Consider the following 13874-nt stretch of genomic DNA (forward strand, 5'->3'; position numbering starts at 1 on the left):
GATCTGTGCCTTGCCGTGGCAAATGAGCTTTTGAACTAAACAGGTCTTGTCTACTTGTGTTTGTGTGTCATCTGAATAATCTATATGTGCCCCATACATGGAATCAGAGTGCCTACTGTATGTAGTAAATGGAAAATCTCTACAGCAAAAGGCCAGTCTACCGCTACATGCATTTGGTTTGTTTCGGCCATTTATTAGTAATGATTTACACAGTTTGTTCACTACTTACTATTTACCTGAGCATTCAGTATTGTGCAATATAGCATACAGAAGGTGAGGGACATTTTGGGGGGAAAGAAGTGGTGCATTTTATCATTCAAACATGCGACTTTTCATGAAAATTCTATAATCCAAGATGGCCGCCACCATATGACGTCATAATATGCAAATTAGATATAAACATTTAATCTCTACATAAACTTTGGGTCATCCTTAATATTTCTCTAATTTACAGAAAGTCTCTATCTCTTATCACTTTTAAGATATAGCCTTTTGAAATGAAGATGTCAAAATTGATTGTTTCGGAAAAAAACCTCTGGTGCCTAAAGGGTTAAGAGGGTTTTCTACGATTCATCTTACGATCGTTCGTTTGTTTTTTCGACTGTTTCCCGAACATGCTCGTAGCGTGAACGCGCGTGCACTGCTCTTAAGATGCTCTTAAGGGGAGCTGTCCACGTTAATAGTTCTGAAATATCCTCTGATTTGATGGTGATGTCAGGTGACTGCACGTCACAGCTATAGGCCTACCGTTTAAACTTCGGATCTACACATTAATTCACATCAATACGAAAATAGAAACACTTTGACATCTGCATGTAAGCATCCCAAGTAGGTTATATACCACACACAGACATAAATAATTGTAATTATTTAAGATTAGATTGTTGCACCATGCAATACTTTTTCGCTGTGTCACTTAAGAACACGTTTGAAGATAAGAAAGAAGTCGAGTAAGAAAGTAAGGAAATGTGTAGGCTTAGATTTGATGCAGTAGGCCTACAGACTAAACCTTGTTCCTTTTTCTGCTTGTACCCTTATAGGCCTAATAAAATATAGCCCTCACTTAGCAAAGATAATGGCAAACTATTCTGGCAACGTCTCGTTTCATAACTTGATTGCATTTTTGTCCGCTTTTCATCACATTATTATGACCATTAAATTTAGGCTATGCTATTTTGCACGCTAAAATAGAATTCATCACAGGTAAACACAATAAAGAATGGTAACGTAAATTGGATTATGTATTCTAAATTGTAATTCCTCTGTATGTCCTGTTGGTGACCTCAGTGAGAAGTACTGTTAAGACGCTTTTAGCCGGTAACGAGAACTCTGGAGCACTCGTAGATCTATGAGTGTTTTCACGACACTCTTAAGCTACGATGGTTTGGAACAGCATTCTAATGGCGGTCCTGGACCTACATGGCAAGTCCCTCCAGGACCATGTACAAACAAAAGTGACTGGTTTAGCCTATTACTGTACCAAGCTACATTAGTTGTCCAAAAGTGTGCTCCTTAGCCAGTGAACTAACATTACACCGGCTTGGCACTTCACGTAGTTGCATGCTGCGCCTACCTATTAGCAAGCTAATTTGGTAACATAAATGTATGTTCCCTAGCCTAGCCTCTAAAATTTGCAAGAATAACAGTGGCACCAAGATTGCTAAATGAGCTTCAAAGCTACTTCAACTACTGTATCCCTTCGAAATAAGTTATTTATAAGATGCATAGCCACTGAATTACCTATTAGGAAGCTAATGTATTACAGTAAATGTATGGTCCCTAGCCTGGCAACATTAGACAAACATAGAACCAAGTCAGCTAAAATGAAAATAAAGAAAAATCTAAGGAGCATATGTTCAGATTCCACTCAGAATTATTTTATTTTACAACTATTTTATGATTTCGTTACCCTTCATATTCATTAAAATAAAGACTGTGTTACACTCATTGGATTCTGTTTATAATTCTGTGCTACGTTTTATAGCTAAGTCTGGGTACTCTCCTCTCCACTGCAATCTATACAATCAATCTGGTTGGCTTTCATTGTCAATACGTACAGTAAACAGCTTCATTGGTACATTTTCATTTATAAAGCAGTTACTGGTTACCATTTAGCAATTTTCTCACAAGCGACTAACAATAGATATAACCTCAGGTCTAATAATGTCATTCTTTTCAATATACTATTGAGTTCATTGACTATTCAACTGTTAAGTCTGAATTTGGTAAGACAGCACTTCAAAAATAGTAGAAACTTAACAAATTCATTCCACTCTCTGATTTTAAATTCTGTATTGAAAAGGTTGTAAATCATAGGTTCTCAAAGTGCGGCCCGGGGGCCAATGGCGGCCCGCGGAAACATTTCTGGCGGCCCGCGATAAGTAAGGGATAATGTATAGAACGCCGGTCATTACTGGGAAAATAAGTCCCGACAGGGCGAACCGGACCCCGACGCGCAGCCGCTTATTATACGGCTACTTGCCAAAACGAAATAATAAACTCCCCACGATATGACTTTAGCCTACATAACCTAGCCTATTTGTTACCGTTCATCATGGCATTTGCTGAGAAACTAATAGTTCGCAACAACACACGCTGCTGAACTTGAATCAAACATTCTTTAGAACACAGCTGATCAACCGTCTGCTTTCACGTTTGAATGAAGTTCCAGTCCTTGCGTAGTGATATGAAAGACGTATCAGAAGCACAAAACCCGTTGCCATTGACAGCGGTAATTATATATTTGCAGCGGTAATTACCTGTCTATGGTAATTACATTAATTTATTTACCGCTAGAACTTTGGGAAATCCCATTCAAGTCAATGGAGCGTTCTACTAGCATTGTGAAGAGCCGTATAGTAACATCTGATAACATCTGTAAAACTGTTAAAACTGTACAACTGTACTGTGTGCTTTGAAAAGAATGCATCTCCGTTTAGTGGTGTTTCGTGGCCGTCAGGTTTTCCAGTGGTGCTTTGGTAGCTGGAATTGGCCCAGAATAAGGCCTATACTGATAAGAAGCAAGGCACACTGAGACTGTTCTAAATAAGTTTGTACTTGAAATGGACTGCAACCAGAACTGTTATATCCCAAATTTGTCTGTTGAGGGTAGAGAACCCCAGGGATTGCGTGTACATCGTTTTGCCAGGTTTAGCCTCAGTTATGAATGAAAATGTGTTTTATGCAATAAATATAAACTGTAGAGATGCAACCTGGTCTTTAAAATAAATTTATTTCCAGTTTTTTTTTCTCCCCCCACCCCTTTGGCGGCCCTCAGTTCAATGTTGGGTTCCTGAATTGGCCCTCACCAATCAAAACTTTGAGAACCCCTGTTGTAAATGATCACGGTGAATGCTGTGTAACATCTTATCTGTGCTGTGTATTTGTATTGTGCTTTATGTTGTATGCCCCCCCCCCCCCCACACACACTGTGCTGTCTTTCTTAGCCAGGGCTCACTGGTTAATCAAGAAAGAAAAATAAATAGAAAGAAAACACCCTCAAATGAGCAGTCAAGAGCAGAGTAGTCACGTTACTTCAGATCTTTGCTCCCATCTCGCAATGTTAATGAAAGTGAAAACAAATTTCATCCGTCATGCAGTCAAAAGGAAGAGATGTCCACGTCTGTGTGCCATACCATATTTGGATTATTTTGTTTGCTTTTCTTTACTTTTCTTTTTCTCTATTTTCTCTATACAATTTGTTATGTCATTCTATCTTCTGAGCGACTTGAGATCCGTCATGTTCTTTTATTTTTCTGAGTGACCTGCAATCTGTCATGTCATTCTGTTTCCTGAGTGACCTGTGATCTGTCATGTCATTCTATGCTATAGACCTCTGAAGTTCTCCTACAAAAAAGAACCAAAACGGCCATCTTTGCCCATATAAGGAGATCCGGTTGTTAATTGAAGCTAACTACCTATGGCAAGTTGCATTGCAAGTTAGCTCTGGGGTAGCAAAAATCTAAGTGTGCCGCCTTTACGTACCGGAGATCACAGTATCCACTCGAAGGCAGAGGACAAAAGTGTGTTCAGGAAAACATCTGCATTTCAGACTTTTTCATCCCCGCGAGAGTTTAACAGGTGCAATAATTCAAAATCCCCATGTTATTTTCCCATATAATAGGAAAAATCGCTAGATACAGAATGTCAAAGATGGCAGCTTTTTTGTAGGCGAACTTCAGAGGTCTATGGCATGCTTGTCCTATAGTCTCCAGAACACTGGGAGAGTTACGGTCTGTGTATACCAAATTTTGTGTGTGTTTTTTTTTAAATCTGTCAAATACAAAACACTATGAAACCTCATTAATGGTCACAGTAGCCTATAACAAATTAAACCTGTTCCAAAGACGGACAGGAAGTTTCTTTGGCGTGCATGAGATGGTATTCATTTTTAAACGTGACACAATTTAGATCGAAGGTCTTTATACTTGAGTGATGAGATAATGGAAATGCTCTCACTCCAAACCAGTAGGAGTGGACCCATCCTGTCCTTATGCCTGTCCATATTCACTAAAACCCATCCTGTCCTTATGCCTGTCCATATTCACTAAAACCCATCCTGTCCTTATGCCTGTCCATATTCACTAAAACCCATCCTGTCCTTATGCCTGTCCATATTCACTAAAACCCATCCTGTCCTTGTGCCTGTCCATATTCACTAAAACCCATCCTGTCCTTATGCCTGTCCATATTCACTAAAACCCATCCTGTCCTTATGCCTGTCCATATTCACTAAAACCCATCCTGTCCTTATGCCTGTCCATATTCACTAAAACCCATCCTGTCCTTATGCCTGTTTCTGTGGCTGTCCATATTCACTAAAACCCATCCTGTCCTTGTTATGCCTGTTTCTGTGGCTGTCCATATTCACTAAAACCCATCCTGTCCTTATGCCTGTTTCTGTGGCTGTCCATATTCACTAAAACCCATCCTGTCCTTGTGCCTGTCCATATTCACTAAAACCCATCCTGTCCTTATGCCTGTCCATATTCACTAAAACCCATCCTGTCCTTATGCCTGTCCATATTCACTAAAACCCATCCTGTCCTTATGCCTGTCCATATTCACTAAAACCCATCCTGTCCTTATGCCTGTTTCTGTGGCTGTCCATATTCACTAAAACCCATCCTGTCCTTATGCCTGTCCATATTCACTAAAACCCATCCTGTCCTTATGCCTGTCCATATTCACTAAAACCCATCCTGTCCTTGTGCCTGTCCATATTCACTAAAACCCATCCTGTCCTTGTGCCTGTCCATATTCACTAAAACCCATCCTGTCCTTGTGCCTGTCCATATTCACTAAAACCCATCCTGTCCTTATGCCTGTCCATATTCACTAAAACCCATCCTGTCCTTATTATGCCTGTCCATATTCACTAAAACCCATCCTGTCCTTATGCCTGTCCATATTCACTAAAACCCATCCTGTCCTTATTATGCCTGTCCATATTCACTAAAACCCATCCTGTCCTTATGCCTGTCCATATTCACTAAAACCCATCCTGTCCTTATGCCTGTCCATATTCACTAAAACCCATCCTGTCCTTATGCCTGTCCATATTCACTAAAACCCATCCTGTCCTTATTATGCCTGTCCATATTCACTAAAACCCATCCTGTCCTTATGCCTGTCCATATTCACTAAAACCCATCCTGTCCTTGTGCCTGTCCATATTCACTAAAACCCATCCTGTCCTTATGCCTGTCCATATTCACTAAAACCCATCCTGTCCTTATGCCTGTCCATATTCACTAAAACCCATCCTGTCCTTGTTATGCCTGTTTCTGTGGCTGTCCATATTCACTAAAACCCATCCTGTCCTTGTTATGCCTGTTTCTGTGGCTGTCCATATTCACTAAAACCCATCCTGTCCTTGTTATGCCTGTTTCTGTGGCTGTCCATATTCACTAAAACCCATCCTGTCCTTATGCCTGTCCATATTCACTAAAACCCATCCTGTCCTTGTGCCTGTCCATATTCACTAAAACCCATCCTGTCCTTATGCCTGTCCATATTCACTAAAACCCATCCTGTCCTTGTTATGCCTGTTTCTGTGGCTGTCCATATTCACTAAAACCCATCCTGTCCTTATTATGCCTGTCCATATTCACTAAAACCCATCCTGTCCTTATGCCTGTCCATATTCACTAAAACCCATCCTGTCCTTGTGCCTGTCCATATTCACTAAAACCCATCCTGTCCTTATGCCTGTCCATATTCACTAAAACCCATCCTGTCCTTGTGCCTGTCCATATTCACTAAAACCCATCCTGTCCTTGTGCCTGTCCATATTCACTAAAACCCATCCTGTCCTTGTGCCTGTCCATATTCACTAAAACCCATCCTGTCCTTATGCCTGTCCATATTCACTAAAACCCATCCTGTCCTTGTGCCTGTCCATATTCACTAAAACCCATCCTGTCCTTATGCCTGTCCATATTCACTAAAACCCATCCTGTCCTTGTTATGCCTGTTTCTGTGGCTGTCCATATTCACTAAAACCCATCCTGTCCTTGTTATGCCTGTTTCTGTGGCTGTCCATATTCACTAAAACCCATCCTGTCCTTGTTATGCCTGTTTCTGTGGCTGTCCATATTCACTAAAACCCATCCTGTCCTTATGCCTGTCCATATTCACTAAAACCCATCCTGTCCTTGTGCCTGTCCATATTCACTAAAACCCATCCTGTCCTTATGCCTGTCCATATTCACTAAAACCCATCCTGTCCTTGTTATGCCTGTTTCTGTGGCTGTCCATATTCACTAAAACCCATCCTGTCCTTATTATGCCTGTCCATATTCACTAAAACCCATCCTGTCCTTATGCCTGTCCATATTCACTAAAACCCATCCTGTCCTTGTTATGCCTGTTTCTGTGGCTGTCCATATTCACTAAAACCCATCCTGTCCTTGTTATGCCTGTTTCTGTGGCTGTCCATATTCACTAAAACCCATCCTGTCCTTGTTATGCCTGTCCATATTCACTAAAACCCATCCTGTCCTTATGCCTGTCCATATTCACTAAAACCCATCCTGTCCTTGTTATGCCTGTTTCTGTGGCTGTCCATATTCACTAAAACCCATCCTGTCCTTATTATGCCTGTCCATATTCACTAAAACCCATCCTGTCCTTATGCCTGTCCATATTCACTAAAACCCATCCTGTCCTTGTTATGCCTGTTTCTGTGGCTGTCCATATTCACTAAAACCCATCCTGTCCTTGTTATGCCTGTTTCTGTGGCTGTCCATATTCACTAAAACCCATCCTGTCCTTGTGCCTGTTTCTGTGGCTGTCCATATTCACTAAAACCCATCCTGTCCTTGTTATGCCTGTTTCTGTGGCTGTCCATATTCACTAAAACCCATCCTGTCCTTGTTATGCCTGTTTCTGTGGCTGTCCATATTCACTAAAACCCATCCTGTCCTTGTTATGCCTGTTTCTGTGGCTGTCCATATTCACTAAAACCCATCCTGTCCTTATGCCTGTTTCTGTGACTGTCCATATTCACTAAAACCCATCCTGTCCTTGTTATGCCTGTTTCTGTGGCTGTCCATATTCACTAAAACCCATCCTGTCCTTATGCCTGTTTCTGTGGCTGTCCATATTCACTAAAACCCATCCTGTCCTTATGCCTGTTTCTGTGGCTGTCCATATTCACTAAAACCCATCCTGTCCTTGTTATGCCTGTTTCTGTGGCTGTCCATATTCACTAAAACCCATCCTGTCCTTGTTATGCCTGTTTCTGTGGCTGTCCATATTCACTAAAACCCATCCTGTCCTTGTGCCTGTTTCTGTGGCTGTCCATATTCACTAAAACCCATCCTGTCCTTGTTATGCCTGTTTCTGTGGCTGTCCATATTCACTAAAACCCATCCTGTCCTTGTTATGCCTGTTTCTGTGGCTGTCCATATTCACTAAAACCCATCCTGTCCTTGTTATGCCTGTTTCTGTGGCTGTCCATATTCACTAAAACCCATCCTGTCCTTATGCCTGTTTCTGTGACTGTCCATATTCACTAAAACCCATCCTGTCCTTGTTATGCCTGTTTCTGTGGCTGTCCATATTCACTAAAACCCATCCTGTCCTTATGCCTGTTTCTGTGGCTGTCCATATTCACTAAAACCCATCCTGTCCTTGTTATGCCTGTTTCTGTGGCTGTCCATATTCACTAAAACCCATCCTGTCCTTATGCCTGTTTCTGTGGCTGTCCATATTCACTAAAACCCATCCTGTCCTTGTTATGCCTGTTTCTGTGGCTGTCCATATTCACTAAAACCCATCCTGTCCTTGTTATGCCTGTTTCTGTGGCTGTCCATATTCACTAAAACCCATCCTGTCCTTGTTATGCCTGTTTCTGTGGCTGTCCATATTCACTAAAACCCATCCTGTCCTTATGCCTGTTTCTGTGGCTGTCCATATTCACTAAAACCCATCCTGTCCTTGTTATGCCTGTTTCTGTGGCTGTCCATATTCACTAAAACCCATCCTGTCCTTGTTATGCCTGTTTCTGTGACCATGTGTCCATATTCACTAAAACCACTTTTTCTGTAATAATCTGGATGTTAACAGCCAGAGGAACGAACATGAACACTTTTTGTCACTGACACTTAGACTCTATGGGTTCCCTATCGCAGGAACTGCGACCTATTACTCATGGGACTTGATCGATCGCCAGATGATCCAATCGAAGCTCAGTACTACAATCACGCCGAATGGCAGATGGGAGCGTCAGTCTAGAGCCCGCCCTCTGGCGCTACTATAATACTACTGACGCCCCACCCCTCTGTCTTTTTAATCGCTTCGCATTGAATGGCCAACAGCTCGTACTTGCAGTACTTAGCATTTCAAAGTTCAGAAGTTAGCTTCTACCGTGTGGCTTCTAACTCGCGACAAGCCGGTGTGAGTTCACTAGCTTTGAGTGCCAACGGTTTCGTTTCGACTTCAACATGTCTCGACTCTACCAATGCGGTCATCCCAGGGCGAAGGGGGACAACCAGCACCGCCGCTGCCTTGACTGCTTGGGTAGAGCTCACGCTGAGGCGGCAATCAAGGACGAGGAAGACCCCTGTCGGGCCTGCGCCTCCTTGCCCCTAGCGAGAATCAAGAAACGTCTTGATCACTGGACTCGTTTAACCGTGGATGACGCGGAACCGAACCGGGCATCCACGAAGGCAACAGAGGGAGAGGACGAGGAAGAATCTATGGAGCTGCTAACTCAGCTAGCCCCCGAGGATACCTCCTCCCCAGAGCACATGGCACCCAGAGCCGGCTTCATGCCCCCCCTGGTCCTACCCCGAGACTTCCCTCCGGAGTCTGAAAACTATTTCGTGTTCGGTACGGAGTCCGACGAAGATTTTGATGATTTGAATGCGCCAACGGAAGCATCCAGCGAGGATCCACCTTTGACGCAGGAGAACGTGGCTAGCAGGCCGCTAGCCTCAGAGCTACGCGAGCTAGCCCAACGTGCTGCGGCTAAGCTAGGCATACCGGCGGCCGAGCCGCCTGTGCGGGTGGCTTCTCTATTGGATGGTGAGTTTTTCGGTGCGCCGCCTGTTTCAGGACCCGCCCCGACTCCGCTCTTCCCAGATGTTCACAGGGAACGGACGAAATTCTGGGATAACCCTTATTCGGCCCGCTCCCCGGTCCGTGGCTTCGATGCCTTTCTGGATGTGGACAAGGCTAACGAGCAAGGCTACCTCAGTTTCCCGCCAGTCGAGGATGCAGTAGCTAGCTACCTAAGCCCCGCGGCTCCAACTATGAGGATAGGAAAGAAGCCTGTGCTGCCCTCCCGTGCGGGTAAGCAGCAAACTGTGATCACCGAGAAGGCCTATCTAGCGGCTGGTCAAGCGGCTTGCGCTATCAACACCCAGGCCTTACTCCAGCGATACCAGTCCAAACTCCTCACGGAGTTGGCCGAGTCGCGTGGGGATCCGGAGGTGGTGACTGAGCTGAGGAAAGCTGCGGACCTTTCTCTCCGGCTTACAAGGTGTGCTGCACAGGCAATAGGACGTAACATGGGTGCTCTGATTGTGTCACAACGGTACCTGTGGCTTTCTCTTTCACGCCTCTCCGACGCGGAAAAGAGCCCCTTGCTCGATGCACCCGTCAACGCACGTGGGATTTTCGGTGAAGCGGTCACGCTGATGATTGCAAAGTTTGAAGCGGACATGAAGAACCAAGAGGCTCCTCAAAAGCCTGTATGCCACGATCAACAGGGCCACCCCCCGCTCGGCGTTCGGCTACCCGGAGGGTCCCAGGCCACCACCAAAGAGGGAAGCTGGGAAGGCATCGCTGGCACCGCCACCGAAGTCCCAGTACCTCAGGGGCTGGAACCGGCAGCCGTTCCGCACGCCCCAGGCTCCGCCACCCCAGCAGCAGAACCTGCAGAGGAGGCGAGACAACCGCCAACAACCGTGCTCCAGGCAGAGCTCCACGGAGCGTCCAACACAGCCCTAGGACGCGAGTGAAGAGGAGGGGGACGTGGGAGTGCAGCCATCCGCTCCCACCAAAGAGACCTTTTCTTTCCCTGGACACAGCCAAAGAAAAGTGCACAAAAACACATCTAGTTTGCCCACACATGTGCCCAAACTTAAGTACACAAGCACATTCAGTTCGCCCATCTATATGCCCGAATATGTACCCACATACACTTTTGACCTGCCCAATCTCATGCCCAGTCAAATAAAGCTTGGCCCCCCCTCCCCTCCACAGACAAGAATAGTAGCCCCCCCTTGCACCGCCGCTCTCACGAGCCCCCTGCACAGGGAAACCAAAATTCTGACCCTCCCTCATTCGGCAATAAAGGGAGCGGACATGAAACTAATTTTCCCGCTTTGGCACAGAACGCAGAGGCTTGGCGTGCGTGCGCTGTAAGCCCCTGGGTCCTGAGAACGGTAACGAAGGGGTACGTGCTGAATTTTGCACGCCCTCCCCCGCATTTCAGGAGCGTGTTAGAGTCATCTGTCCCAGTCACTCAAGCGCACGTCCTACAGGACGAGATAACCTCACTTCTCCAAAGCGGAGCTATACAAAGTGTTCCAAAACACGAGATGGCAAAAGGGTTTTACAGCAAATATTTTTTGGTCCCCAAAAAAGACAAAAGCTGGCGCCCAATACTAGACCTAAGGTCACTGAACAAATGTTTAATGACGCGGAAATTTCGAATGCTCACTCCACATCGTTTAGTCGGGTGCATTCGCAAGAACGATTGGTTTGTAATCCTAGATCTGAAGTCTGCCTACTTTCACGTCAGACACAGGAAATTTCTACGCTTTGCGTTCAAAGGCCAAGCTTACGAGTACAGGGTCCTGCCCTTCGGGTTAGCCCTCTCCCCCTATGTGTTCACACGATGCCTCGAAGCCGCGCTAGCGCCGTTACGCCACCAGGGGGTGCGAATTTACCAGTATCTCGACGACGGGTTACTGTGTGCCAGCTCAGAAGCAGAAGCCTCTCTTCATGTTGCCATGACTGTGGCCCATTTGGAGGGGCTGGGTTTTATTGTGAATCACGCAAAGAGTGTACTCACACCAGCCCAGTCTGCTGTATTTCTAGGGATGGAACTGAATTCCAGGGAAATGCGCATTCGCTTGTCCCAGGAACGGATGGGGAATTTGCAGACAGCAGTCAAGATGTTCACACGGGGCAAACATGTGACATCTCTACAGTGCCAAATTGATGGCTGTGGCAGTGGTAGCACTGCCCATGGGCCTGCTCCGCATGAGACATTTCCAAATGTGGTACGGTTCCTAAAAACTACACCCATGCAGGGACAGACACCGCCGGGTGTTAGTCACCCCACGGTGCATGACAGCTCTGTCAATATGGAGAAAGAAAGAATTTCTCTTAAGGGGCGCCCCACTGGGCACGGTGGCACTCCGCAAGATAGTGATGACGGACGCATCCACCTCAGGTTGGGGGGCGATATGCGAGGGTGTGGCAGTGAACGGGCTCTGGCCTCTGACCCAGTCCAGGCAGCACATAAACGTTTTGGAGCTCCTCACAGTGTGGTTGGCCCTCCAACGGTTTCTGCCGATGTTGAGGGGCCAGCACGTGCTTATCAGGACAGACAACACGTCTGCCCTCGCTTACATCAACCGACAGGGAGGGATACGGTCCCGCCCTCTATTTCAGGTGGTGACCCGTCTTCTTTTATGGACGGAGAGGAATGGTATCCTCTCCCTCAGAGCAGTACATATTCCGGGGCGCATCAATGTGGGTGCAGATCTTCTGTCCAGGGGCAGTCCACGTGCAGTGGACTGGCGACTACACCCTCAGGTAGTGGAGGAGATTTGGACGTGTTTTGGCAAGGCCGATGTCGACCTGTTCGCGTCACGACAGAACACACAATGTCCCCTATGGTTTTCTCTGGGAGGGGACAGCCCCCCATTGGGGGTGGATGCACTTGCACACCCCTGGCCCGTCGGCCGGCTGTATGCCTTCCCACCAGTGGCCCTCCTTCCACATGTCCTGGCCAGAGTGAGAGAGGAACACCAGTCACTCACGCTAGTCGCCCCGAGGTGGCCCAAACAACCTTGGTTTGCAGACCTTTGCAGGCTGACGGTGGGCACACCATGGGAGATTCCACTGCGTCGGGATCTCCTGACACAGGGCCACGGCACGATTTGGCACCCGCGGCCGGCGCTATGGAAACTAGCAGCCTGGCAGCTGAAAGGGTAAAACTGGCCGAGACAGGCCTGTCTGGTGCAGTGGTAAAAACTATTCAAAGTGCTAGAGCGTTTTCCACACGCACACTTTACACTTTAAAGTGGCGTATTTTTGACCAGTGGTGCTCTGCCAGGGGTCATGACCCCTTCCAGTGCTCGGTCATAGTGATCCTGAATTTACTCCAGGAATTATTGGACCAAGGTAAAGCCGCCTCTACTATAAAGGTGTATGTGGCGGCTATTTCTGCGTGTCACTTTGGCATTGGAGGTGCCAGCCCTGGCACCCACCCCTTGGTGCCATGCACTTGGTGCCATGCACATGCACTTTCGGTGCATCCATCTTGCTTACGCTTCTCAGGAGGGGGTGAAAAGGTGGTGCTGTGCCCTAACCCATCTTTTATCCCCAAGGTGATTACAGCTCCTCTCCAGAGTCAGATGATTGAGCTGGAGAGTTTTTCTCCACCGCCCTTCGCTTGGGAGGAAGAAGAGGCATAAACTACTGCGCCTCTACATGGATAGAGCTAAAGAGTTCAGGTGCTGGGACCAACTGTTTGTGTGTCATGGGTCATGGGTCATGGGTCATGGGTCATGGGTCAGCCTCACGGGGCAAGGCCCTCTCCAAGAGCAGACTGGCACACTGGATAGTGGAGGCCATTGAAATGGCCTACAGGAGCCTTAAACTGGAACCACCCGTGGGGTTACGTGCTCACTCCACACGGGGGGTGTCATCTTCATGGGCTCTCTACAAAGGCGTGTCGGTGAACGATATCTGCAGGGCAGCATGGTGGACTTCCATCCACACATTTGCCCGGTTTTACATGCTGGATGTAACCAAATCGTCTGTTTCACGGGCCGTACTCGGTGCCAGCTTCACCGGTACTTGAAATGTATGCACAAGCACTTGTTCTCTTCCCCTTTATGGCCATACACTGTATCTCCATACTCTGGATGTCCTAGCCCATTATTGGCCCAGCACTCGTATATGACCGCAGGTGCCCTCATATACTGTGATGTCACACGTACGAATGGTACCTCCTGCCTCGACACAGATGGTGCGTGATTGGACACGGTCCCATGAGTAATAGGTCGCAGTTCCTGCGATAGGGAACGTCTGGGTTACAGCTGTAACCTCGGTTCCCTGAGTAGGGACCAGACCTATTACTGGTCTGCACTCTGTGTCTCTGCTGAAGGGCTCAGCGATAAGAAGAC

At 46.6% G+C, this 13874-nt stretch overlaps 1 protein-coding gene across 1 annotated transcript; it reads left to right on the forward strand.

The window, feature by feature from the left end:
* The first annotated feature begins 11889 nt into the window (after positions 1-11889).
* LOC121719692 lies at positions 11890-12678 on the forward strand. The gene has a single exon (XM_042105489.1). The coding sequence runs from the start codon at positions 11890-11892 to the stop codon at positions 12676-12678; it is 789 nt and encodes a 262-aa protein (XP_041961423.1).
* Positions 12679-13874: the final 1196 nt, after the last annotated feature.

This window comes from Alosa sapidissima, chromosome 1 (assembly GCF_018492685.1).
Source record: "Alosa sapidissima isolate fAloSap1 chromosome 1, fAloSap1.pri, whole genome shotgun sequence".
Taxonomy (NCBI): Eukaryota; Metazoa; Chordata; class Actinopteri; order Clupeiformes; family Clupeidae; genus Alosa; species Alosa sapidissima.